Genomic DNA, 25988 nt, shown 5'->3' on the forward strand with positions numbered 1-25988 from the left:
ATCGTCAACAGATGAATGTTGTATAAAGTCAATATGGTATACATAGTCAACAGAGTTTGATTCAGCCAAAGAAGAATGAAATCATATTGTCTGCAGGAAAATGAGTGGAACTAGAGATTATATTACATGAAATAAGCCAATCTCACAATGACAATCATTACATGTTTATTTTTCATCTGTGGAATTTAGGACAGAGAGAAAGGGACATGAAATTCAAAATGGTATACCATGAGGGGGTGTGGAAGAGCAAAGGGAGGGAGAAGAAAGATAATCAAAGTATGTGTATACATTATGGAAATGAATGAAGCCTATTGCTCTTACAATTAATATATATACACTAGTTTTTAAAAGGTGTTATGTGCAGGATCTGTGAAAGAAGGTCAGAAGTGAAGAATGGACTGGTAAGCCAAGAGTCCCATCAATTTTATAAAAACTATCCTTTGTTTTAATTGCAGATTTTAGCTCAAGTAAGCACCACAACCTAGAATACTTGGTAGGTGCAAGCTATTTAGCCCTATTAGTCTGGTAAATCAAGAGCTGAGGATGTAGCAGTGGCAGACTAAGATTCTGATGCCTATAATTATATATGGGTTATATCAAAGGATGGTATGTACAACTATTTCCCTTACTGCTTTAATAACTTGCTCATGGTAAATGGCTTCCTGAACTGAATAAGGTCATTACTTACTCAAGTTCTATGTATATTTTCACTTACACTGAGAGAAGAAACTTCAATCTGATGCTCATCACTCGTAGTATGTACTAATTAGAACTTTATTACCTCTACCAATAAACACTATCTTTGAGAAATTAAACTATGGCTTGAAAATAAGAACCAAATCTTTTCTCCTCATTGAATTTTCTTAGTGAAGGGTTACAGTGGGAGTTTTCCCAGAGTAGACATCACTACCCACCAGAGCAGGCATTTAACATATTTGGAACTTTAAACACCGTGCTGGCTGGTGTTGGACAAACTGGACAGTGGCCATGAAAGCAATGGCAGAGACTGAAGACAACAAAGAAATGTATTAGCTAAACAAAGTAGGGTAAACAGAGTCAAGCGACCAGTTACTGCTTTTAAGAATGTTCACTTTCCTTCAAACTTTTCTGTGGTATTGTATTCCCCCAAATATTGTGCATGCTAATAAACTTATCTGGGGTCAGAGACAGAGCAGCCACAATATTAAACATAAAGGATAGGCAGTGGTAGCACACACCTTTAATCCTAGCATTCCAGAGGCAGAAATCCACGTGTTCTAGGATACAGACAGGCATGGTGACTCATCACACCTTTTATCCCAGAAAGCAAGCCTTTAATCCCAGGGAGTGGTGGTAGAAAGTAGAAAGGTATATAAGGCATGAGGACCAGAAACTAGAACCATTTGGCTGGTTAAGCATTCAGGCTTTTGAGCAGCAATTTAGCTGAGACTCATTCTGGATGAGGACTCAGAGGCCTCCAGTCTGAGGAGACAAGACCAGCTGAGGATCCGGTGAGGTGAGGTAGCTGTGGTTTGTTCTGTCTCTCTGATCTACCAGCACTGACCCCAATAACTGGCCTCGGGTTTGATTTTATTAATAAAAACTTTTAAGATTCATGCTACACTTTTCATGTTTTTAACAGGAGAAACAAAAGTTGAGGAATTGTTATGAATGACTGGTTGAAGAAAACACATGAGAAATGACAAGTGGGAAAAATTAAGAAAGGAAATCAGATTTAATCAAATTTAGGAAGTCAGCAGAACCAAGCTTTTACAAGACTGCAGAAGAATCTGATTTCTCTGCTGATCTGGTACATTTTTAGATGAGAAAAACAATTTTTTTTTTAAAAAAAAAAAGAAACAATGTTAAACTAGGCATGGCAGCTCATGCCTATACTTTCAGTACTAGCAAAAATGAGATTGAAAGATTGCCCTTGAGTTCAAGGCTAGCCTGGACAATATATCAAAACTGCCTCAAAATAACAAAATACAGAAACTCTGGAAATGGAGAGATGACTCATCTATTTAGAGCATTGGCAGAGAATTCAGGATTGATTCCCAGCACTCACAATATCTCACATCCATCCCTAACTGCAGTTTCCAGAGATACAATGCCATCTCCTGACTTCCACAGGCACTAGGTACATAGATGGTATGCATAAATATACAATAAATAAATCTAAAACAAAAAAAAACAAATAAAAATAACCATCCACTTATACAAACAAAGTCTGAAAGTCAGGTATGATGGCATAATTCCAGCTCTCAGAAGGCAGAGGAGGCAAGAGGGTCACTGCAAGAACTGCCTGTCTGGTCTACATAGAGCTTCAGGATAAAAGGGTTACACAAGACCCCAACACAAGAGTCCCCCATCAAGAAAAATTAAATAAAGGTAAAATATGAAAATCAAAAGCATTATGATTAGCATTAAGGAATGTTTTCTTTCTATAAGAACAAAATAAACTTAAATTCATGATTTTCTTATGAAAAATTTTGTTTATTGTCTAATTGCTTTATTTAACACATTCAGAGCCAGGAAACAGCAAAGTGTCTTCTCTAGGTCCTGCCTTTAAGTGAATCATTATATATAATAAAAGTCAACAAAGGCATGTAATGAAGCAAAAACAAAAACCATGCCATTAGCAGCCTGTGGGCCAGAGGCGGGGAGACCCCGCCTCAAAATAACAAAATACAGAAAAACTCTGGGAATGGAGAGATGACTCATCTATTTAGAGCATTGGCAGAGAATTCAGGATTGATTCATGTAGGCGGCTGTTAAAAGCCACACTGAATGAGGGAGTATTTTATAAGCTGTCCGTGGTAGCCGCTCTCATCCTGAGGGGCCATTTCAACCCTAGTTTCTCTAGATGGAGGGAACTAACAAACTGCCAACCCCAGATCTCTGCTGCCTCCCCCATGGGTTTCTGGCTTTTGCACTCAGTCCCTCAAACCTGCATTCTATCCCTGCAAGTATGGTTTATTGGAGTTCCTGGGCAAAGTTGGTTGTCTCCTTGCATAGCCCTTTGAAGTTGCTCAGAAGGGGCTGTCACATGTCCTAGGAGGAGAAGAACCTCAGCAGAGTGATTTTTTTTCTTTCTAATTGCTTCTATTCATTTGTTTTCATGAAAAATATTTCTAATTTTAAAAATGCATTATGTGTATGAATGTTTTGTCTGTATGTTTGTCTGCACATCACTTTCACATCTGGTGTGCTTGGTGAGAAGAGGGTGTCCTACCCCTTGGAACTGGGGTTATGGATGGTTGTGGGCCACCATATGGGTGCTGGGAACTGAACTTGGGTCCTCTGGAAGAGCAGCCAGTACTCTTAACCACTGACCCATCTCTCCAGCTCCTCTTATTGAAAAATTTAAACAAATCACATTATAGGATTTTGTAAGTGAAAAGAATAAAAATCATTTACTTTAAAACACTTCATTTTAGAGACAGAAACTGAGATCAAGAATATCAGGGCTAGAGAGAGCCCTGGCTGCTCTTCCAGACGTCCTGAGTTCAATTCCCAGCAACCACATGGTGGCTCACAACCATCTGTAATGAGATCTGGTGCCCTCCTCTGGCATGCAGACAGAACACTGTGTACATAATAAAGAAAGAAAAAAAAAATCTCCCTAGCTTCTGTGTTAACAATATACCATAGCTTCAGTATTTTAGGGAAGAGATCTGAGTGGGATTAAAGATCTAAACTCTGTGTGAGTGTGAGTGTGAGTGTGAGTGTGTGTGTGTGTGTGTGTGTGTGTGTGTGTGTGTGTGTGTGCATGTGTGCGTGTGTATGATTTAAACCTACAAAATTCACTATACTGCACAGGACATGAATGCAATGAGATGACGACACTAAGGTTTTGGCTCAAGCAACTGAAGGACTGAAATGTCATTTACTGAGAGAGCAGACTGAATGATTCCCAGGTAGGTCCAGGGAGCTGGATGGGTTATGTCACTCACTTCTGAACTTGTTATTAAGGTTAAAATGCTTAAAATGTATAAAAACAACATGTCAAAATAGTCAAATGAGTCTGGACTTCAATCAAGTTGGGACTAGCCAGGCATAACAGTGCCTGCTTGCATGCCCAGAACTCAGAAGGCTGAGAGGTGGGAGGACTGCAAATTCCAAGCCAGCCTAGGCTACTATAGTGAGACCATGTACTCAAAAGTAAAAAAGAAAAAAAGAAAGGGAGGAAGGGAAGATATCCATTTAGAAAGTTGTCAGTATAAAAACACAAGGCCAGATGACCTGAGGAAATCACCTATGGTAAAATACAGTGCTAGGAACCCCGAAGAGGCAGAAGACCAAAGAAGGAACAGTCAGTGAGACAGAACACAGGAATCTGGAGCCACCTGGGCGGGGTGGGGTGGGGTGGGGTGGGTGGGAGACGAGACACACACACACACACACACACACACACACACACACACACACACACACATACACATGACTTTTCAAGGGAGCATAATTCTATCAAAGGAGACACTGAAGAAGACTATGGGGTGGCTCAGTAGGCAAAGGCACTTAACATACAACCTGACAACCTCAGTCAGATCCCTGGGGTTCCAAACTCCATAATGCTGTCCTCTAACTTCCATATGCATGGATGTGTGTGGGCACAGTGTGCATGCACACACCTCACACAAATAATAATGCTTTAAAAATAAAAAAGATGAAGACTGAACACTATTCATTATTAAATGTACATTAAAAGTAACAAAATAGTTAATAATGATCATAAGAATAAAGATCCCAAACCCTTCATCTACTATGAGATATGGCCTATTTCTATTATCATTTATTCCCACCAGTAGACAGACATTCAGTTCACTTAAAACACTGCTCAGTACTTAGGAGTTGCTAACTCACATTTCATTTACTAGCCTATGGTATTATAACTGAGTCAATTAGAGAATCAAATATACCCTTTTCACTTACTAGCCCTCCTTTGCTTTCTTAGAACCAGACTGCAAGCAGAGTCTCATTTTTGACAAAGTCTCAGGATTTTAAGGGCTCCCCCTCTACCAATGCAGCCAATGGGGTAGCTACCATACTTAGTCTAATTTTTATTTAGCCATTCATCCATCAAAGGACATTTTCACTATTCAGTATGAATAGAACTACTGTGGATATGGCTACACAGAATTCTTGCTTTCAGTTTATCTCAGTATATATACCGAGAAGCAGGATTTATATCATATGATAATTCTGTTTTAATTTAAATAAAAAGTTGAGGAACACCACTTTTCCAAAGTTCCTGCACAATTTTTCATTCTCATCAGTAGTGAACAAGGATTCCAAATTCTCCATAACTTTACCAACACAATTTTCTTTTTTTGTTCCTTTTTAAAAGGTATCCAAGTTTATCTTTTATTTACTTGTTCTTATTTTTTACATTACACTTTATTTGCACATGCATATGCCCATGACATGAATATGTAGTAGCCTATGTGTGGATGTCAGAGCACAACTCATGGGCATTGGTTGTCTCCTCTACCACATGGGAACTCATGGTCTTTAGGCTTGCTGCTGAACCATGCCACAGGACCCCAAGTTTGCCTTTTTACAGCAGTAATCCCAGCTTGTTCGAGTTCCTCTCCCTACAGATGTCCATCTGTAAATTCTGTACCTCATTACTGTTTGAAGTAATGAAGATCCCTTCCAACTTTGGTAGAGAGATAGATGTGCAGAGATGGACTTCAGGTCATCGGGTTCTTCAATTACACTGGCTCCTTGCAGCAGGGGAACTGAACCAGGACCGAGAGCCTTTACTAAGGGTCACTGCTGTGGGTGGGTGTGGCATCAAATGTTTTCATCTACCTAACCATTACTAGAACACTTCAAGAACTTGTCTATACATTTTTTTCTGAGAAATGCCTAGTCATCTTTTGCCTCTTTTAAAAAACAAATGGCTTCTGTTGTTGTTGAGATTATCCAGACAAAATATCCAGATAAAAATTATCCCAACAAAATATGTGGCCCCAAATGTCAATATTGACAAGGTTGAAAAACACTGCTATATTCTACTGAGTTACTGTCGTGAGAGGACAAATCAAGTTCAAGTATCTTGAAAGAAAGAAAGGAAGGAAGGAAGGAAGGAAGGAAGGAAGGAAGGAAGGAAGGAAGGAAGGAAGGAAGGAAGGAAGGGAAAAGGAAAGAGAGAGGGGAAGAAGGAGGGAGGGAGGGAAGGAGGGAGGGAGGGAGGGAGGGAGGGAGGGAGGGGTGAGCGAGCAAGCCAGGTATAATAGCACACAGCTAAATCCAAGCTCTTGGGATGCTGAAGCAGGTGGATAGCTGCTCAACACCATCCTGAGCTATGTAGTGAAACACTAACAGAAAAAATAAAATAAAATTGCTATGTACTACCTGTTCACATTCATATTTTCTTTTTCTCTTTTAAAAATGTTTTCATTCAAGCATGGTGGCATACAATTCTAATCCGGGTATTTAGGAGGTTAAGGCAAGATGATTTCAGGTTCAAAGCTACCCTGGGTAACTTAGTGAAACCCTATCTCAAAAATGAATGAATACATTCCCTACCTAAAATAGTTCCTTTAGTGTCAATTATATGACAGTTTCAATAATACATGCCTAAAGTCCTGGCTACTCAGGGGGCTGAGGAAGGAGGAGGATCACTTGAACTTCAAAGTTCAAGGATGGTGTATGGACAGAACAGTGAGCGCCACACTATTCAGAAGCTTCACAGCCTTTTGGGAGACACTGACACTAAGTATGCAAATTCCTATAACTTTAAGTGTAGGAGTTTTGGGAGACAGGAAGAGCATTCTGACAGTCAGAGTAGCCTGTGTGAAGTGCCCAAAGCAGAGGAACACAGATATCTAAGAGCTAGAAGAAAATAGAAGATACAGGTAGGAAAAGTAGATAAGGACAAATCTGAAGGACCCGAAGGTCTCAATTGGGCATTCAGAAGCTAAATGTGGTACATAGGAAGCTATTAAAGCAGGGGAGCATGGTTTGTTTGTTTTGTACTGCTGGGTATGAAATCCAGGACCCTAATATTTGCTACAACATACTATATATGTGATTCAACTCTGGTTTAGAATATACTGTATATGATGATAAACTTTTAAGGTTATAAAGGTCTATTCAGATTAACAAAAGCTGATTTAAGGTGTATGTCTAACTACTTACATCTTTGCTACATGTTTAACACCAAGTTGCTAGAAAATTTAGATATGTTAGCATTCCTTGTTTGTAATCTGTACTGAAATCCACACTGCAGAAAAGGCAGTAGACTCACACTTTTGTGTCATAGTAGAAGCCTGGGAAATGATTTTGAGTTAAAAGCACAAACACCCTTCAAGTTGAGCTCAGAGAGGACAGAAACCTTCTGTGGAACAGAGGGGCAAAAGTTCACTTGATCTTGATTTTCAGTATGACTAGACTGTGGAAGAAGGGCTTTTCCCTCTATCCTGAAGACTGGGTGCATATAGATTAGACAGACATTTTTAGCATAATGAGAAGCACTTTTAAGTTTATACTTAGAAGACAACCAAAGGAAATTTAAAATCTTGAGCTTGTGACTATGATAAATGAAGCCACACAAAAACCCCTGCAATGTTCTGTAATGGTGTGCCTGGTCCCCCAAGAAAGTCCTTTCCCCAAGGTCAGTCATTTAGACAAAAGCCCTCATTCCCACAGGGGCCTGAAGAAAGTTTCTGCTTGCTAAAAAGGGAGTCATTCTTATCTCTGGCAAGAGGGACTTGTGGCCCTTCCACTAACATGACTGTGGTGCCTATTAACTTGTCAAGGTCAATGCTACCCTATAGGCTCCCTCTGTGCCTGCTCACAAGCCCCCCTTCAGCTAACCAGTCCCTTTTCTCCAGTTCCCATTTAACCCTGAAAATCTTTGCCCTGTCACTTCTTGCCTGCCCAGGTTTCAGCAGAAGATAAATGAAGACAGATAGATAGATAGACAGACAGACAGGGGAAAGGATAAGACTGCTCCTAGGTATGGTGAAGGACAAAGTTTATTATAGATATGTGAGAGATCCTAGTCAGGGGCAGGGACATCTGGGAGAGTCCCGAGTGGACTCAGTCCCAGACTGAGCTGGGCCATGTAGGGAATAGGAGGAGGGAGAGGGTGGAGAGGGGAACCAGGTGCAGCGGCCAGGAGGTCAAATGTCCAAAAGGGGGCGAGTAACTAAAATGTCTGGACTGTACAGGGAAGAGCCTCTATGGGAAGAGTAGCCCAGCCCTAGCTAGAGAGTTCAGGGTAGAGGTATGACAGCCATACCCTGTAATAGGTAGGGACTGAGGGATATAGGGAGACCAGGCAGCCAGGCCTGCTTTGATATGTTAAGTAGGCACCTCAGCCATTCCTCCTGGGTTTGAAGCTTAACACCTAAACATGTAGGCAAGCATCACTGAGTACTCCTCAGCCTGGATTTATTTTTTTTTTTTAATTTGTTATTTATGTGCATTGGTGTTTTGCCTGCATGTATGTCTATATGAGGGTGCTGGATCCACTGGAACTTAAGTAACGAACAATTGTGAGCTGCCATGTGGGTGCTGGGAATTGAACCCCCCAGCCCTGGAAGAGCAAGCAGCCAGTGCTCTTAACTGCTGAGCCATCTCTCCAGCCTGGCCATTTTCTTAATTGGAGAGTAGCATCTGAAAACAAACAACCCCTTTGTAAAGCTAACAAAGATAAGCAACATTCTAACAGTTGTAGCAAATAAACAGGAAAGAATGAAACACCACTATAGTAGCAACCTTTTCTGAAAGAAACTGCTTTCTAGCGATGCTTCCTGAAGGTTCCTTATGCGAGACATAGACTGCTCTCCCTGTGTTTTCTCCCTGTAGAATAGACAGGCAGGGAATTAGTAGAAAGGCACCTTAGGGCCCAAAAAAGGCAATCTAGGTTGATCTGCTTTAGCTTGGGCTGTTCATGAGCCAAGTTAAATTATCTTCAGTAACTTAACACATATTAACTTAATACTAAGACTAAAATAGTAGCTAGGGGAAAAAATGAGTAGCTCACTTGGAGCTAGCAAGCAGTATGGTAAAAATCCATCAATTCTCACAAAGACAATCTTACCTTTAGTATCATAGATAATGTGAGAACTGGCATTTTCTGGTAACTTTTCTAATAGTCTACCCTATTAGACTCTAATCTAAATACAGGAGGGCTCCCTGTTATTACTGAAAGCTTAATTCACCACAAGTACTCACAAAGGTAGGATTTTAATTTTTGAGATGCAGAAGTTAAGGCTGAAAACATTAAACTTTCCTAATGGTGTGTGGCTAATGAGATGTAATCCTAAATCTTCTAACTCTAGAGATCAAGCTTTTCTATTCACTTAGGATTGCCTTTTCCTTCAAACTAAAGGTGTGTTAAGGAAATAAAGCAGTTTACTCCAACTCTAGCTCCTAACAGTTACATCCGCCCACAGGCTCAGATCTCAGGATCCTGACCTGGCAAAATAGGAACTCAGCCTGTTGCTCATTGCTTTGGGCTTCTAACAGGATCTCAGTCAGACACAGATGCTGAATAAATATCTGCAGAACAAATGCACAAAACAAAGGGAAGAGTAGAAGGAAAAGTCAGTGACAAAGAGCTGCTTGCACAAGTTCAACTCTGACTACTGGGTAGTGGAAACTGGTCATGGCCTCAAAGAATTCTTTGAATTAACCTTTGTTATCACCATAATACCATCACTGAAATATAACTCATATACCATACAATTTTCTCACCTAAAGACAATGCAGTCAGTTTTTATAATGACTGCTGCCCTCTAACTTCAGGTGACTTTCATCACCACAAGCAACAGTCCTATACCTAAAGCATTTCCCCCATTTCCTCTATCCTAACTCTTAGCAACCAGTAATTACTTTGTCTCTATTGAGTTACTTATTCCAAATGTTTAACACTATGATATTATCAAGTATCTGTGTATCCCTTCTCCCCAGTACATCTTCCAAAATTCTTTGGAATTTCTGGATAATTAGTGTCTTTAGAAGTCAGATATGGTGACATTTACCACACCTATAACCCAGCAATCAGGTAGGAACATTAAGTTTATAAACTGAAGGCCAGCCTAGGCTACAAAGGGAGACTGTGCTCAAAAAGAATGTCTGCCAGGCATAGTGGCACAGGTCACTAAGCCCAGTAGGAAGATCTCTGTGAGGTCAAGGCCAGTCTGGTCTACATAGCAGTTCCAGGACAGCAGGGGCTACACAGAGAGACCCTGTCTCAAAACAACTACAAAAAACAAACATACAAGCAAAAAAAAAGAATGCCATTAGGATGATTATGAGAGCCTTATGGTGAGCATAATCAGAGATCTGAGCTTAACTTTATCATTATTATTATTTGCAGAACTGTTTGTTAATCAAACCCAGAGCCTTATATATAAGCTTTGTCCCAGCCACAGGGCACAGCCTTTTCATCTTTACCTCCTAGCCTTGGGCAAGAGAGAAGGCTGAGGCCATCACCAACCACCAACACCTAATCATGCCTATGTAAATGATGTCTATAACACAACCCTACCCTAACAACAACTATCTTGAAGGTTTTAGGAGCTGAATGTGTAGCAGTACCTGCAGGAAGTACACTGGGAATGTCATGGAAGCTCTGTGGCTCTTCCCCTGTAACTTTTCTATTTGGTTGTTCAACTATAGTCTTTTAATATTTGTAATTGTTTCCCTGAACTCTGTGAGCATTAAAGTTATTGAACCAGAGCGGAGTACTCATGGAAATCTAGATTCACAGCTAGCTGATCAATCAGAAGGCCACAACCTGTGCCTGCAAACTGCATATGAAAAGTGGCAAGAAATCTTGTGGGACTAAATCCTAGACAGCTTCTGGAACTGATATCTAGCTGACAGCTACCAAAAACTGCTTGAGAGATTAACTAAAAATTCCCCCCCTCCAACTTGGGGAAAATCCCCCAAATCTGGTGCCAGCAGTATTGCAGCATGTAGAGTAGTTTTGTCATTTATCTTTCTATTTGTAAATGGGAATGTGTGTGTGTGTTTTTTTATTGACTTCTTACAGGAAGCATAATGTTTTCAAGGTTATATCCATACTGTTACTTGTATTAGCAGTCATCCTTAGACTACGACTCTAATCAAAATGCCAGCTGTTGGTTTGGATTTATCTGATTTTAAGAACAAAATTTCCCATTATGCTTGAACTATTTTGATCTGGGTCAATTCCCTAAAACTATATAATCTAAAATCAGCTCCTTCTATTTGAAGTTATGAGGCAACTTTCAATTTTAACATCATCAAAAAGACCACAGTACTTTCAACCAGTAGAGAGCCAAAAAATACTTAGGTTGCCATTACATGGTATGAACACAACTATGTAAAAATCTTAGATTAACATTTTGCTTCTTTTTCTGTAGTACCAAAAGCTAAAAGAGGTTAGAGGCAGGACAGAGAGTAACAAAACAGGGCCATCTACAATGACCATGCAGCTCTGGAAGTAAACAGATTTTCACAGCACTGCTCCTTGGAGGAACCACACACAAAGACACCATTAAAGCAAGGCAGGCGTCAGGAGCAGTGACAGTGTTTGTTAGCTGACACAGCTCATCCAGGAGAGCAGTAGTGGAGGAGCACCAAGACAGTGTACAATGTCTTCCATTTCTGTAAGGGGGGGGGGGTCAGCATTCAGGCATGACACTGGCCTGCTCTCAGGGACCTAGCAGCAGTCAAGATGTGACACTGTAGTGACTACAGCCACTAAACAGAGCACTCTCCTTATGCGCAGGCACTGTATCTATCCCCTTTAAAAGGCAAGCCCTTCTTGCCCCCTTCGCTCTTTCCTTCTGCTCTCGACAGCAACCCCTCTCCTCCTCTTCCTCCTCCTCCTCCTCCTCCTCCTCCTAGTCACCCAACCCTCTGGTTCCAACATGTCATCTCCTTTGCCAGCTTCCCAGGTGGATTCCCAAGTCTGGGATACCCAAAACCCCTCTATTGCTAAACAGCATTCCCCCATCATCATCCAATTACAGGACCCTCCCCAGTAACATCACCCAAGCCCAGCAAGTACCCACTCTCACTCCAGAGTCTCAGGAGACTTAAACCTATCATCTCTGACCTCCTAAGAAAAAAACTAGTTCGGCCCACATCTTCCCCTTTAACACCCCCATACTTGCAGTTAAAAAGCACAATGGGACCTACCCCCTGGTTCAAGACCTCTGGCTCATCAATTCTGCAGTGGTCCTGCTCTACCCTTTGTGCCTAACCCTTATACACTCCTTTCCACTATCCCTCAGGGACCTCCCATTTCTCAGTCCTGAATCACCAGGACATCTTTCTTTTACTTATTTCACTTGTTTAATCTCTCTCTCTCTCTCTCTCTCTCTCTCTCTCTCTCTCTCTCTCTGTATGTCTGTGTGCGCGTGCGCGCATGCGTGTGCGCGCACACATGCACTTGTACGTGTATATATGTGACTTGGATTTGACTTTATATATGTGTGAATGTAAGCTGGATTTAACTCTTCGTGTATGTGTATGTTACTTGGATTCAACTCTGTGTATATGTACATGTAAATATTATTTAGGAAAACATGTTTTAAACAGCCACCATCTTTTACTAAGGTTAAGGAGTACATATCATGTGACACTTCTTAGTCCTAATAAGATGTCTGTTCATTGTATCTCCTTTCAGACTAAGGAAGCAACAAGTCTCAAATATTTTGGATTGGTATGGACTTTGTATGATGATAGAAATGCAGGTTAATGGTCAGTCACAAAAGTCTTAGTCTTACGAAAGCTGCTAAAGTATTGTAGACTGTTAAGGAATACAAGTTAATAGTCAGTCATCTTATAAATGATCAAATTCTTTAATTGTAGTCATGTTAAGTATTAATATAATTACAGGGCTAAGCCTTACTTAGTCCCCTGTATATGTTTTCAAAGTTAAGTCCAAAATAAGTAACTAGAAACAAGCAAAGTTTGTCTATTCAGATATACCTAATAGACAGTCCTCAAACACTTCAGAGATCTGCAGAATATGGCACTTAAAGTGCTTAATAAAAAAAGCTTTTCATGATAGACATACCAGCTCCTGGCAGTACCCCTATCTACTCCAAAGAAAATGAATGGGCACAGAAGAACTTCCGCCAGGAGCTTGCTTTAAATGTGGCAACACCAGCCACTGGGCAAAATAAAAATAACAACAAGAAACCAAACTGCCTTTTACCCCAACTGCTGTCAAGACCCTGTCCAGACTGTGGACAACAGGACACTGGGGGACTAATTGCCCCGCTTTGCCTAAGACAGGTAGGCTGGTCCCCCACCAGTTCCTACTCCGCAGGAAAGTCTGTCAAATCTTCTGGGCCTGGCAGCTGAAGACCAATGCTGCCCTGAGACCTCTGCCCCCAACAACCATGGAGGACCCTGGGGTAGCTGTTTAGGCGGCCAGTGAGTCTCTGTCATCTTAGTAGATTCAGAAGCTACTTGGTCTGCACTTCTGCTTACTCAGGTAAAATTGATCCTTTTCAGGACTCTGATGGTGTTTGACGACTAGGCTGAAGGTAGTTTTCTAAGTTTAGCAGCAGCAGCCAAGGCTTCAGCTGCCTTCTCAGTTCTCTGTGTAAAATTCAGGCCACCGGCCTCACTTTGTTGAGCTACTACTAGGTCTAGACACAATTTACCTTGTTACCAGACTCAGAAAAGAGGTAACTCACAGAACAGATTTCCGTGTAACTTTTTACTATTCCTTTATCTAAAGGAACTCGCTTTAAAATGACTGCTCTCAGTAATCAACAACTTGTATCTCCTGGTGAATAAGATAGAAGAAGGTGTTTTAAGGTGTAAAGGTTTATGTAAAGATATGAAAGCTTAAGTTGAGGATCTAAGAAAACGTTTTAGGGTCTAAGAAGGTGTTTTAAGGTATATAAATGCAAGTTATAAAGGTGTGTAAATGCAAGTTATAAAGATCTGAGAATGAAAAAGCTTAAGTAGTTATAAAAAGTGATTTGAGGTATTTAAAAGAATGAAAAATGTTTCAGATTTCTTTACTTCACTATGCTACTGTTGCATTAAGACTCCAAAAGCTCACAGTCTTCACATTAATCAATAGAACTCTAATAAGCTATTAATCTATCTCTGGCAGAGTACCACTACTATTATTATAGTCACAAGCTCAAGATTTTAAATTCCTTTTGGTTGTTTTCTAAGTATAGATTTAAAAGTGTTTCTCATTGTGCAAAAAACATCTGTCTAATCTATATACATCCAGTCTCTGGATAGAAAAAAAGAGTGTTAATGCTTTGAACCAGAATCACTTTTTTTGGATCCCCTATGACACAAAGTTGTGAGTATATTGTCTTTCCTACAGTGTGGATTTCAGTACAGATTACAAAAAGTGGGAATGTTAATATGTCTAAAACTTATCTTTTTGTAAACTCAAAAAATTCTTGTGAGCTCCAGGAAGTGACTTGGATCCACCTCAAACAGGTCAGATGTACTCTAGATAAGTACTATCAGTCAACAGCCTAAGTTTCCTGACCTACTGCCTGTTCCTGAGAGTGGGATCTCCCCAACCTTTCCCTGGTCTTGGGACTTCCCTCCCTCAATTACCAGGACCTAAGAAAAGTTTCCCTCTCAACTTCTTAACTTTATCTTCTGCTCTGCCAGCATCCTGCCAAGTCCTCTCAAAATCTGCACTGTGGATAGCTTCAAAGTGGCTAACCCCATGTGGTCCAACCTCAGAGACTAGATCTGTACTTTACTAGGGCCCGACAGTCCCACAAAGCCTGGACAGCAGTGAAACAGACAGCTATCCCAGGACTTGGCCAGCATCCCAGCTTTCTCAGGTCCCCCAAAGATGCCAATGCCCCCAGACAACAGGAAGCAGTTTAGAGAACACAGTGCCCCCCATTCCCACCTCACCAGCCACCCCCTCCAATTTCCTCACCTTTTTATACTAAACAAAAGGGAGGACTGTTAGCATTCAGGCATTTACACTGGCTTGCTCTCAGCGACCTTGCAGGACACAGCAGCAGCAGCAGCTAAAATGTGACACTGTAGCTACCGCAGGCACTAAGTAGAGCACTCTCCCTATGGTCATACCCTATATCCCCTTATAAAAGGCAAGCCCTTCTCTTTCCTTCTGCTCTCACTCAGAGGCCGCCTCTCCACTTCCCCAATAAACCTCTCATATGAACACTGTTGCATGGTGTGACTTTGTGGTGTCCCTTGGTTCCCACCTGCCAAGATTGCCTCCTGCTACTGAACTATTACAGAATGAAGAATTTGTTTTGGTTCAAGGTTCAAGAGATACAGTCCACCATAACAGAGAGCGTGATGGCTAGAATAGACCCAGTAGGTAGCAACAAGAAAATTTGCTTTTTAGTATTAGAAAGTATGTCCATAATCAAATTAGTAAACACTGTATTATCATAGGATTCTGGCCTTTGTTAATAAAAATTCAATGAAGTTTCAAGTAAAATGTAATTTACATTAATCTTAGAATTTAAGAAACAAAATAAAACAACAAAAAACCAGGGTCTTACTGTGTATCCCGGATTGGCTTCAGTATGCTCCTGTCTCTGGTCTCCTGAGTGCTAAGATTACAGGTGTGCATATCACATAGAGTTTACATTAAGTTTAAAGTAAACTAAATTTATAGTAGCAAGTGACCAAATTTTGTTCTGGTACTAACTAATTAATATAAAAAGTTGATTATTTCAATAGTCAAGCTACTTACATTACCAGCAAATGTCTATGACCTGAAAATCATTATGGATACTAAAACTGTGAATTATAAATGTTTTCTGAGTCTGGAGAGATGGCTCAGTGGTTAAGAGCATGGGCTAATTTTCTACCCAGTTCAAATCCCATCACCCACATGGCCACTCACAGCCATGTGTAACTCCAGTGTCAAGCAATCTGATGGCCTTTTCTGGCCTCTGTAGACACTGCACACATGTGGTACATAGGCTATGTGCAGGCAAAACACCTATACACATAAATAATTAAAAAAAAAACATTTTTCCGGTTAAATTTATAATCTGGTGGGAAAGCAGTAATGAAATCTACATAAAGCATTAAGCCTAGTAGTGGTAGCACATGCCTTTAATCCCATCACTCAGGAGGAAGAGCAATTGGGTTTCTGAGTTCCAGGCCAGTCTGGTCTATAGAGAGAGTTCCAGGTCAGCCAGGGCTACACAGGGAAATTCTGTCTAGAAAAAACAAAATAGCCTGATGATCTGAGTCTGACTCCTGAAACCCACATGGTAGAAAGAATCAACTCTCACTGACCTTACACGGCTGTTGTGGCAAGCATGCACCATCTATACATGTACTCACACACAAATAAAGGTAAAGATTGTTTTTATAAGAGTCTGTAGTAATTGTAAGTGATAGTTATCTACAACAAAAACAATGCTAGTAAACTATAAACATCATTATAAGAGAATGTTTCGCGGAGCCAGGGATCCTCAGACTTCGAACTCAGAGATCCGCCTGCCTCTGCCTCCCGAGTGCTGGGATAAAAGGCCTGTGCCACCACACTTGTTGAGACATTTTAAAAGAATTCTCAAGGTCAGAACTATCTTCCTGAAAATAAAAAACCACACATTAGCCGGGCGGTGGTGGCGCACGCCTTTAATCCCAGCACTCGGGAGGCAGAGGCAGGCGGATCTCTGTGAGTTCGAGGCCAGCCTGGGCTACCAAGTGAGTTCCAGGAAAGGCGCAAAGCTATACAGAGAAACCCTGTCTCGAAAAACCAAAAAAAAAAAAAAAAAAAAAAAAAAAAAAAAACCACACATTAATAGTGTGTGTGTGTGTGTGTGTGTGTGTGTGTGTGTGTGTGTGTCTGGATGGGTGTACATATACATGTTAACACTGTAGTGATGCAGAGGGGTTAAACCTGCTAGTGCTCCAGCATGAATTAAGATAAGCCAGCTGTAACAGTGTCAGTGTATTTCAGTTAGGCCAAGTTACTGGGCAATGTCCTTGGGGCTGGAGAGATGACTCAGCAGTTAAGAACTCTGGCTGCACTTCCTGAAGAATTGGGTTCAATTCTCAGCACCCACACAGCTGCTTACAACCACCTGCCACTCCAGGCCCAGAGGATCCAATGCTCTCTTCCAGCCTTCAGCAGCACCAGGCATGCACTGGGCACAGACATACATGCAGAAAAAACCACTCCAGCCAAGACTACAGTGAGAGATCCTGCCTCAATAAACAAACAAATAAACAAGCACACACGTGAAGAACATTTATCAATTAAACACTGACCTTTTCTTTCTAATTATGTGACAAAACAAGAGTATACATAAATGACTCAAGCAGCAATATCAACTTCCATAATCAGATGTAGAAAAAGTACTTGGACAATTAAGTTGTGAATTGAACTAACCATTTTTTTTTCAGGGAAAAACCATTTTCACTTGACAGAATGACAGAGAAATTATGGTTATTTTGATGCAGTGTCTGGCAGATGTTTAAAAAAAAACGAGCAAAGTAAGCCTATGGCTTAAAGGAAAACAATTTACAGTATTTACTGCTAATGATAAAATTTGGGCTTTCAAGTAAAAATTAGTTTTAGAAAACTGTGTCCACCACCATGAGCTTGACATGTTTCCAACACTGATTTTTCTGAATTGTACTAATAGCAATTGTGATTTTTCTTTTTTAAAAAATCTCTTTAGGTTGGGAAGAAATCTTTCCATTGCATAACAAACTGTCAGCATTTGGAAGATCTGAATAACTTCAGTTTGGTTTTGTCAGTGGAATATTTTCATGGGGCTGTATTATAGTATCTATAAGTAAGTATCTTGAAAAGGCAAATGCTTTTTTTCCCAAAAACTTATCCATGTGCTAAATTCAAAAATTGATATGGAAATCTCTTAAACCAAACTTTAAAAAGATATGAAAAAATGTTAAATATGGACATTCTTCTCATTAAATAATTTTTGTTTGGGAAAGCAAGTTATTTTCCATTAAAATTTTATATTCATACAAAATAGCTTTGAGGGGTTGGTTCTCTCTTTTCCACCATGTGGGTCTTGGGGATTGAACTCAGGTCATCAGGCTCAGTAGCAAATACTTTTGTCTGCCCAGTTACCTTGCCAGCCCAACATTTAAAAAGTACTGATTTTAGCTGGGCATGGCCTTTAATCCCAACACTAGGGAGGCGAAGCAAATGGATCTAGGAGTTCAAGGTCAGCCTGGACAATAGACCAGAGCTACATAAAGAAACCCTGTCTCAAAAAACCAAACAACAACAAATATATATTATATAACATATAATATATATATTTAATTTCCCAAACGAAAAATATTGAAAGAGATACACAAATAAAAACTAAGACTCCTTAATGAATCTCAAACTTCAAACATCTACAGACTTTTGAAACACATATTGTCAGGGCTGAAGAGACAGCTCAGAGGTTAAGAGCACTAGCTGCTCTTCCAGAGGACCTGAGTTCAATTCCCTGCTCTTCCAGAGGACCTGGGTTCGATTCCCAGCACCCACATGGCACACACACACTGTAACTCCAGTTCCAGCAAATCTGGTACCCTCACACAGACATACATTCAGGCAAAACAGCAATGCAAATAAAATAAAAATGAGTAAATCTTAAAAAAAAAAAAAAACTTAAACAAAAAACCTCACATACTGTTTTTTTTTTTTTTTTTCCTTTCTTTCTCCTCCTCCTTCCTTGTCTCACTGTAGCCCAGGCTGACTCATGGTAATTCTCCTGCCTCGGCCTAGCAAAAGAGTCAGACTGACTGGGACTGGGGTTACACATGGCTGTGAGGAGCCATGTGGGTGGCAAGAACTGAAGGGGACAGAAGATCAGCCTGTGCTCTTAACTATCGAGCCATCTCTCCAGCATCAGAAAACACTTCTAATCCACAGTGGTTAGCATCCATAACGATATTCAGGTCATAGACACTTGCTGGTAATAGGAGCAGCCTGACTACTGAAATGTTAAACTTTTTATATGGGATTCTAAGTATGTGCCCCACAGCCCAGCTCTGGTGCATTTTGCAGGTGCCACTCAAAAAACTATTCTCACAGTAGTGTCTAGCAGACAAAAGGAGTCTCACTGAACACTGACTTTACCAAATCTAAATGGAAACAGGGTGTGTTTTTTAGTGTTAAAAGTTCCAAGTGATACAAAATTCCAAAAATCCCTGTGGAGAAAGGAACAGTAATGACTAACCTATAGAAAATGCTAGCAATGCTTTTAAACAAAACCTTTTGACCAAAATTGAGATCTGTATAAGGCTAAGAAGAATTAAGATAGTAGAGTATAAAAAATACCTAAGGCCTTTTAATATACCTCAGATAAAATCACTCCCTTGACTGTTAAGTCAGAAGCAGTTTCTTTTTAATTTCTACGATTGAGATAAATGAAGAGTTAAACATACCAGTAATACGTGCTCAAAAGCTCCTTCAGCTATACTCCTGCCTCTGTGCCAAACAAAACTAAACCAGAAGGCCCCCAAACAGCAATGCAAGTCAAAATCTGATTATGCACTCATTTAGTGCAGGCCTCAAGTAAACGGCCACTCCCCCAGAAAACAACAAAAATGTTTTAACCAACCACCACCACGTCAGGATCAATATTTTACAACTACCTATGGAGCTGAAGAGATGGCTCAGCAACTAAGGGCATTAGCTGCTCTTCCAGAGACCCAGGTTTGATTCCTAGCATCCACATGATGGCTCACAAGCACCTGTAAATCCAGATCCAGAGGAATCTGACACTCTCTTCTGGCCTCTGCAAACAAGAGGCACACATGTGGTACATAGACATACATGCAGGCAAAACATCCACACATATAAAATAAAAATATTTTAAAAACCCAAATATTATTAAGCAGGGTGTAATGATGTAAACCCTTAATCCCAGCACTTCAAAGGTAGAGGCAAGGAGATCTCTTTGAGTTCAAGGCCAGTCTAGTCTACATAGCAAATTCCAGGTCAGCTAAGGGTTACACAGTGAGATCCTGTCTCAAAAATAAAATTACCCGCCCCCCCCCCCCCACCACTCAACAAATGATTATATTGGAAAGCACAAGAGCTTGGGCTCAATTACATACAAAAACTAAACCAAAACAACTACCTATGCATTTTCCTAAAAGTGTTTTATTCTTTCAAAATCCCACATACATTCTTCCCAAGAGTGCATATTCATTTGACCATGAAACATGTAACTGACCAGTAAATTGACCATTAAACCATGAAAAACAAGGACATCTTGATATTATGTTTTAATTTATTTATTTTTATTTTATATGCATTGGTGTTTTGCCATGGATGTCGGGTCCCCTGGAACTGGAATTACAGACAGTTGTGAGCAGCCATGTGGGTGCTGGGAATTGAACAGGTCCTCTGGAAAGCAGTCAGTGCTCTTAACCATTGAGCCATCTCTCCAGCCCCTTGATATTTTAAGGAAATTATCAATGAAGCAATTCTGAAGTCAGTTGCTTTATAAACCAGAAAAACTGATAGGAAAGCTAAAACAATCATTCAAATCCTAGGGATATTCCTATCAGATATCTCATATTGTTTCATGCTTGGACTATTATTTGAAGAATCAGACAGTAGTTATTTTAAGCACAGTAAGTATGTTCCAAGATTTGTGATGAGAGAGGTCAGTCTCTAAAGTTACTAAGACTTAATAGCTTAGCAATGTTTTTCACTCTGTACACTTTGAGTCAACAAGGCTACTTCCCAAAAACAAAACAGCCCATCACTGTTACTTTTTCAATCTAACTTCATATTTTATACTCAAAATTATGTTGTATTTCAATACTCATAATTAGTATAAGCTGTTTTCACAAGATCTAATTACTTTTCTCCTATATTGACAGTCTATTTGAACCTGCAAACTTTCAGAATTTTTATAGAAACTTTGAAAGTTTATTAGAAATGCTACAAAAGAATCCCTCTCTGCTACTAAACTTAAGTAGATGAGTTTAACTTGCTTGTTCTTGACAAACCTCGCTGACAGTTTGGTCACTACCCACTTCCGACATTGTACTGCATAGATATGTAGCCTTCTCTATGTTATTACCCCCAAACTGGCACTGGAGGATGCTCTACCACACTACAGGAAGAAGTCAAGCTTTGATGAACATCATCTGATAACTCCTTAAACATTACTTCAAATAGACACTTCCTTTGACTTCTGCACTTTCAAGAAAGCATGACTGTATTTTTGGAGGAGTCAGAATGATATACTGAAAGGTACTAATGAATATTAGAAATCTATGAATCATAAAATTATGACTTCAGAAAGGTCACATCATTGTGCCCAAATTGTCCTCCAATAAGCAATTCCCCATTAACTCTTTAATGTAATATAAAGTGAAAAGTAACATAAGTTATATATATATACACAGGGAAAAAAACAGCAACCCTAAAAACCACACACAGCTAATTGCAAATAAGGGAGCAAGAGATTCAACCACATTGAATCCTGTTAGATTCCCCTCTTCCTCCAACAAAAGAGTATATAAACTGTTCAGTGAGTTGTGAGGCTGCTCACTAACACTAATGTACTAATGTCTACAGTATTCATGAAGCAAATGTCCTGTACTGCCAGTTTCGTAGATGAAAAGAATCCTAAGACTTAAATGATTCTCCCAAGGTCACACACAGAGATCAGGAAAAATTCAATTAAAACTGGCAGATTATGTACTCATTACCTCTAATCAACCTCTCCCCCAAATGTAACAATTATCACACTCTATATGCTGTTGTGTATTTACACATACACTGTCTAATAAGACAGCTATCAGCCACGTGAGACTATTAAGTACTTAAGATACACCTGGTCTAAACAGAGAAATACTGTAATGGTAAAATAGAAACTGGATTTTGAAGATTTAGTAGGAAAGAGATGTGAAAATTTTGATTTTTTTTAAATACAGATTACATGTTACAATGACATTTAGTATATACTGGGCTAATATTAGTTGTACACCAATAGCTCTGTCTCCCTCAAAACATAAATCTTAAGACCAAACCAAAAAGCAGTAATTTCTTAGTATTGTTATATGCTACACACATTACCTATGTAACACAATGCAGTAACTGTCTGGAAGGGGAGAAAATGTACATACATGTTTCTCAAAGACACAGGCATATAAGTAGCAAATACAACAAACAGACCATCTAAAAGGAATAAAAGATGTTTTTGTCTCATTACAAGTACACACAATTTTTATAAGTTTTTTGTTTTCTTTTGTGTACTGAGGATCAAACCCAAGGCCTCATACATGCCATAATTCACCACTGAACTACCACCCACTTATGTGATTTAAGTCATGTCATAGTTGTAGATGGAAAAATGAAAATATTCTAATTTCTAATACATGTACATGGATTCAGTCACCAAAGAGTAGATACAGATATTATGATCCCCAAATACATCTAATATGCATTGATATATAGTTTTAAACTACCTATCATAGTAGCCAGGTAATTCAATATTTAATCTGTTAGAGACTACAGTGGCAACAAATTCATAGTAAGGTTCATTTTTTTTTTTTTATAATTTTAAAACAGGGCAGGGAGGTACATGCCTGCAATCCCAGCACTTGGGAGGGTAGCAGGGATGACCACACATAAAATAAAAAAATATAATAGTGTGGCAGGTTGGACATGGTGGCACATACCTGTAATTTTAGCATTCAGGAGGATGAGGAAGAAGGATTCAGAGTGTAAGACTATGCTGGGCTACAGCTACATAGTGAGACCCTGTCCAAAATAGAAGAATAAGAGGGGGAGATGGGAGGGGTAAAAGTAAGTCTGGCAACCCTATAAAAAGTTAGATGTCAAGTTTCACATCACCTAGCATCTATTTCTTGGTTTGTAACCAAAAGAAATAAAACTGTCACACAAAAATGTGTACATAAATGCTCACAGCAGTATGTAACTGATAAAAAGGGTTAACGATGTGTCCATGAAGATGAACACACAAACACAATGTGGTATCCTCGTTACAGCATGGATGAACCTTCACGGCAGGTAGCCACCAAATAACATAAAATGTACACTCCATTCAGAATAGGCAAACAAAACATTGTTTTGGGTTGGAGTAGCTGAGAACGAGAATCACTGCTAATGACACGTCAGGGGTTCTTTAAAGAGTAGTAAATATTCTAAGATTAACTTTGGTGTTGATGGCACAACTATGTAAGCACATTAAAAAACCACTTTCTATGGGTGAATTGTATATTATGTGAATCACATCTCAACGAAACTGTTAAAAATAGGTAGCAAAAGAAAGGAATTAGAAGTTGGGCATGGTGGCACACACCTTAGGGGCAGAGACAGGTGGAACTCTGTGAGTTCGAGGCCAGCCTGGTCTACAATTCGAGTTCCAGGAGAGATTGTTTGGTAACCTGATACTTTTCTGAATTTCTAAATTTTGTGTTATTTATCAGTTTTATAGTTTCCTATTTTGTGATTTTTTTCCTATTCTAAATATTCATATTAGTTAAAAAAAACACAGCAGTTCCACGTGTAAATTTGACAACTATGAAATGTGCATTTAAAAAGTGAATTGACTATTATGACATGTAAATTACTCCAATGAAAATGTTAAATTTGGGAACTGAGGAGATGGTTCAGTGGTTCGGTTCCAAGCACCCACATGACAGCTCATAGCTGTCTGTAACTCCAGTTCCAGGAAATCCGACATGCTCCTCTGGCCTCCCTGGACACCAGGCACACACAAGGTGCCCATACACACATGCAGACCAAACACCCCTACAAATAAAATAAATCTTAAAAAGATTTTAAATTTCTTCCACTATAAAAACGTTGTAACAAAAACAAGCTTTATTAACCTCCAAACAATCTCTGAACAGCCACACACACCCAGAGATATAAAGTACTTCTAACTATTGCAATCAGCTGAAACAGCACAAACTACTGTAAAGTATGAACGGCACTGTAAAAAGTAAACAAAAGTTGCTATCTCAATCAGGCAAATGCTCAAGTTCAGAAACAGACTACTGTAATATGAAGATCAGTTACAAAAACATACAGGGGCATAAGACATTTTACCACTTTCTTTTAAAAGTTAAACTCTTGACTCAAGAGTGGTTTGTGTGAAAGAAAATATAAATAGGTACTTAAAATTTTCCCAAAGAAACACACACACACACACAAACACACACAGAGTGGAGAGAAACTGTGTGTTTACTACATCGAACCTTGGAAGCAGCTGTGTCTAAGACAATGAACCCTTCTTTCCCCCTTTTAAAATAATAGGTGATGGTGTCAGTCCACAGACCACCCCATTCCTCACTGCCACCACCACCACCAGGAGGTGGAGGGAAAGGATACCGTACACTAGAGGATGACAGCTTTGTATAACCCTTTGGACTTCCTATGGAAGAATGCACTGGCAGTCTCTTCCCAGGAGAGGTGAACGAGCTCAAATAAGGGGGGGATCCTTTTCCAGGAAAAAGGCACACCGTGCGCCACATCTTGAATCAGCTAAGGACCAGAGTGAAAGCCAGGCCGCTGGAAGGCACTGTTAGCATCACCAGGACCGCCTCTCGCGGCGCGGCTGTCTTTTCCAACAGAGAAGTTGACTCCTGTAGTTTGGACGGTGGGGGTAAAACAGAAGTCGGCAGGGGCTATCAGAAACAAACGTTTGCGGAGGCGCCGCTGGCCCGGAGAAGTTACGAGGTCGCTGCCCGCTCCCCCCGCTCCCTCTGCCCGCAACGCCCGGCGTTGGGGCTCGAGCGGGACTGGAGCGGAGTCCGAGCCTCCGTCGCGGCAGAGCCTCCGCGCGGCCGATCTCCCGGCCGCCGGGAACCCGCGTCTAGCCGGCTCGACAGGGCAGGCCTAGGCCGCGCCCGGCGGGCCCGGGCGCTGTCGCCGGCGGAGGCGGAGCAGGCCCGGCACAAACTTCCCGGCGCGGCGCCCGCGTCACGGACGCCCGCCCGCCCGCCCAGCGCCATGCCGGCCGCCGCGCCCGCCCGCCCGACTCCGCACGCACCCCGCATCCCGCCGGGGCCAGAGGCCGCGGACCTCACTGTACCTCTAAGTCGCGGCCTTTGTTCTTGAAATTCTTGAGCCGTTGGTTGTCCAATTTCTCGTTGTCCGCCATGGCCGGGCCGGCGACTCTTTCCCCCCCCCCGCCCGGGCCCCGCGGGATCCGCCCCAACCACCGCGCCGCACCGACGCTCCCAGGAAGCCGGCCGCCGCCGGCGCCGCCCGCCCGTCCGCTCCTTTCCTCTCGCCCGGCCTCCGCGGCCTCCGCTCCCCGGCCGCCCCCTCCTGTCCCGAGCCCGGACACCACAGCAGCTCGGGCGAAGACAACCGCGGGGCCGGCGGCGGCGGCAACGGCGGCGGAATGTGCTGCCGGCTGAGAGGGGGTGGCGGCCTCGATCTGAGGGCCCGGCTCCGCGGCCACGCCCATCGCCGCCAGCCCGGTCCGCCGATTGGCCGGCCGGCCTCCGGCGCGCTTGGCCAATCAAAAGGGGCGATGGAGAGCGGGGGGCGGAAGCGCAAAAGGCAAGGGGAAGGGAGAGCCTGGGACAGGAAAGGGCCCGGGCGGAGGGGCTGGGGAGGGGAGGAGCCTCGCGCGGAGGGAGAAACCGGAGGAAGGCTGAGAGGGGCAGACCCGGCAGTGGGCGGGGTGGGCAGGGGCCCGTCGCCCCGTTTACGGCTGCCGGGGTAGTCTTGGATGTTGCGATTCTCGACTCCGTTCTTTTCTCCTCCGGTGTTACTTGCGCGCTTCATTCACTTTGGAAGGCAAAGAGGTGTGTCCAAGCTCCACGTGGGGTCCCAAACGGTTAGCCCTCTTCTGGGTCGTCCTAGGCTAGGACTGACTGGGGTGACGTGCATTCTGAAAGCGAGAGGGACAGCGGAGGAAAAGAAAAGGGGTCTCTGACCAAGTTCCCGCAACAGGTAGAAACTTGGGAAGACTCGATGCTTCTATGATACCTCTTTTGGTGTATTGCTTCTTGGGAAGTTAAACTGCTTGGTCACAAAGAATTTATATAAAGAACAAGGACTATGAATCTTGACATAGCAAAGGCAACAT

General features: G+C 41.4%; 1 protein-coding gene across 4 annotated transcripts in view; it reads right to left on the reverse strand.

Moving 5' to 3' along the window:
- The window catches only part of Kpna4 (karyopherin subunit alpha 4), a 67266-nt gene extending 41929 nt beyond the window's left edge, over positions 1-25337 (reverse strand). The window contains exons 1-2 of one of the 4 annotated variants that reach the window (XM_076574240.1): positions 24981-25337; positions 8713-8796 (exon numbers count right to left, since the gene is read on the reverse strand). In XM_076574240.1, coding sequence (XP_076430355.1) covers positions 8713-8796; positions 24981-25049 — 153 coding nt within the window. In that variant the 5' untranslated portion in view covers positions 25050-25337. Of the gene's footprint in view, positions 1-8712; positions 8797-9414; positions 9494-22599; positions 22677-24980 lie in introns of those variants that run through there. The other 3 variants (XM_076574243.1, XM_076574241.1, XM_042279143.2) reach the window with 3 other exon arrangements.
- Between the last annotated feature and the right edge of the window lie 651 nt (positions 25338-25988).

Source organism: Peromyscus maniculatus, chromosome 6 (assembly GCF_049852395.1).
Source record: "Peromyscus maniculatus bairdii isolate BWxNUB_F1_BW_parent chromosome 6, HU_Pman_BW_mat_3.1, whole genome shotgun sequence".
NCBI lineage: Eukaryota > Metazoa > Chordata > Mammalia > Rodentia > Cricetidae > Peromyscus > Peromyscus maniculatus.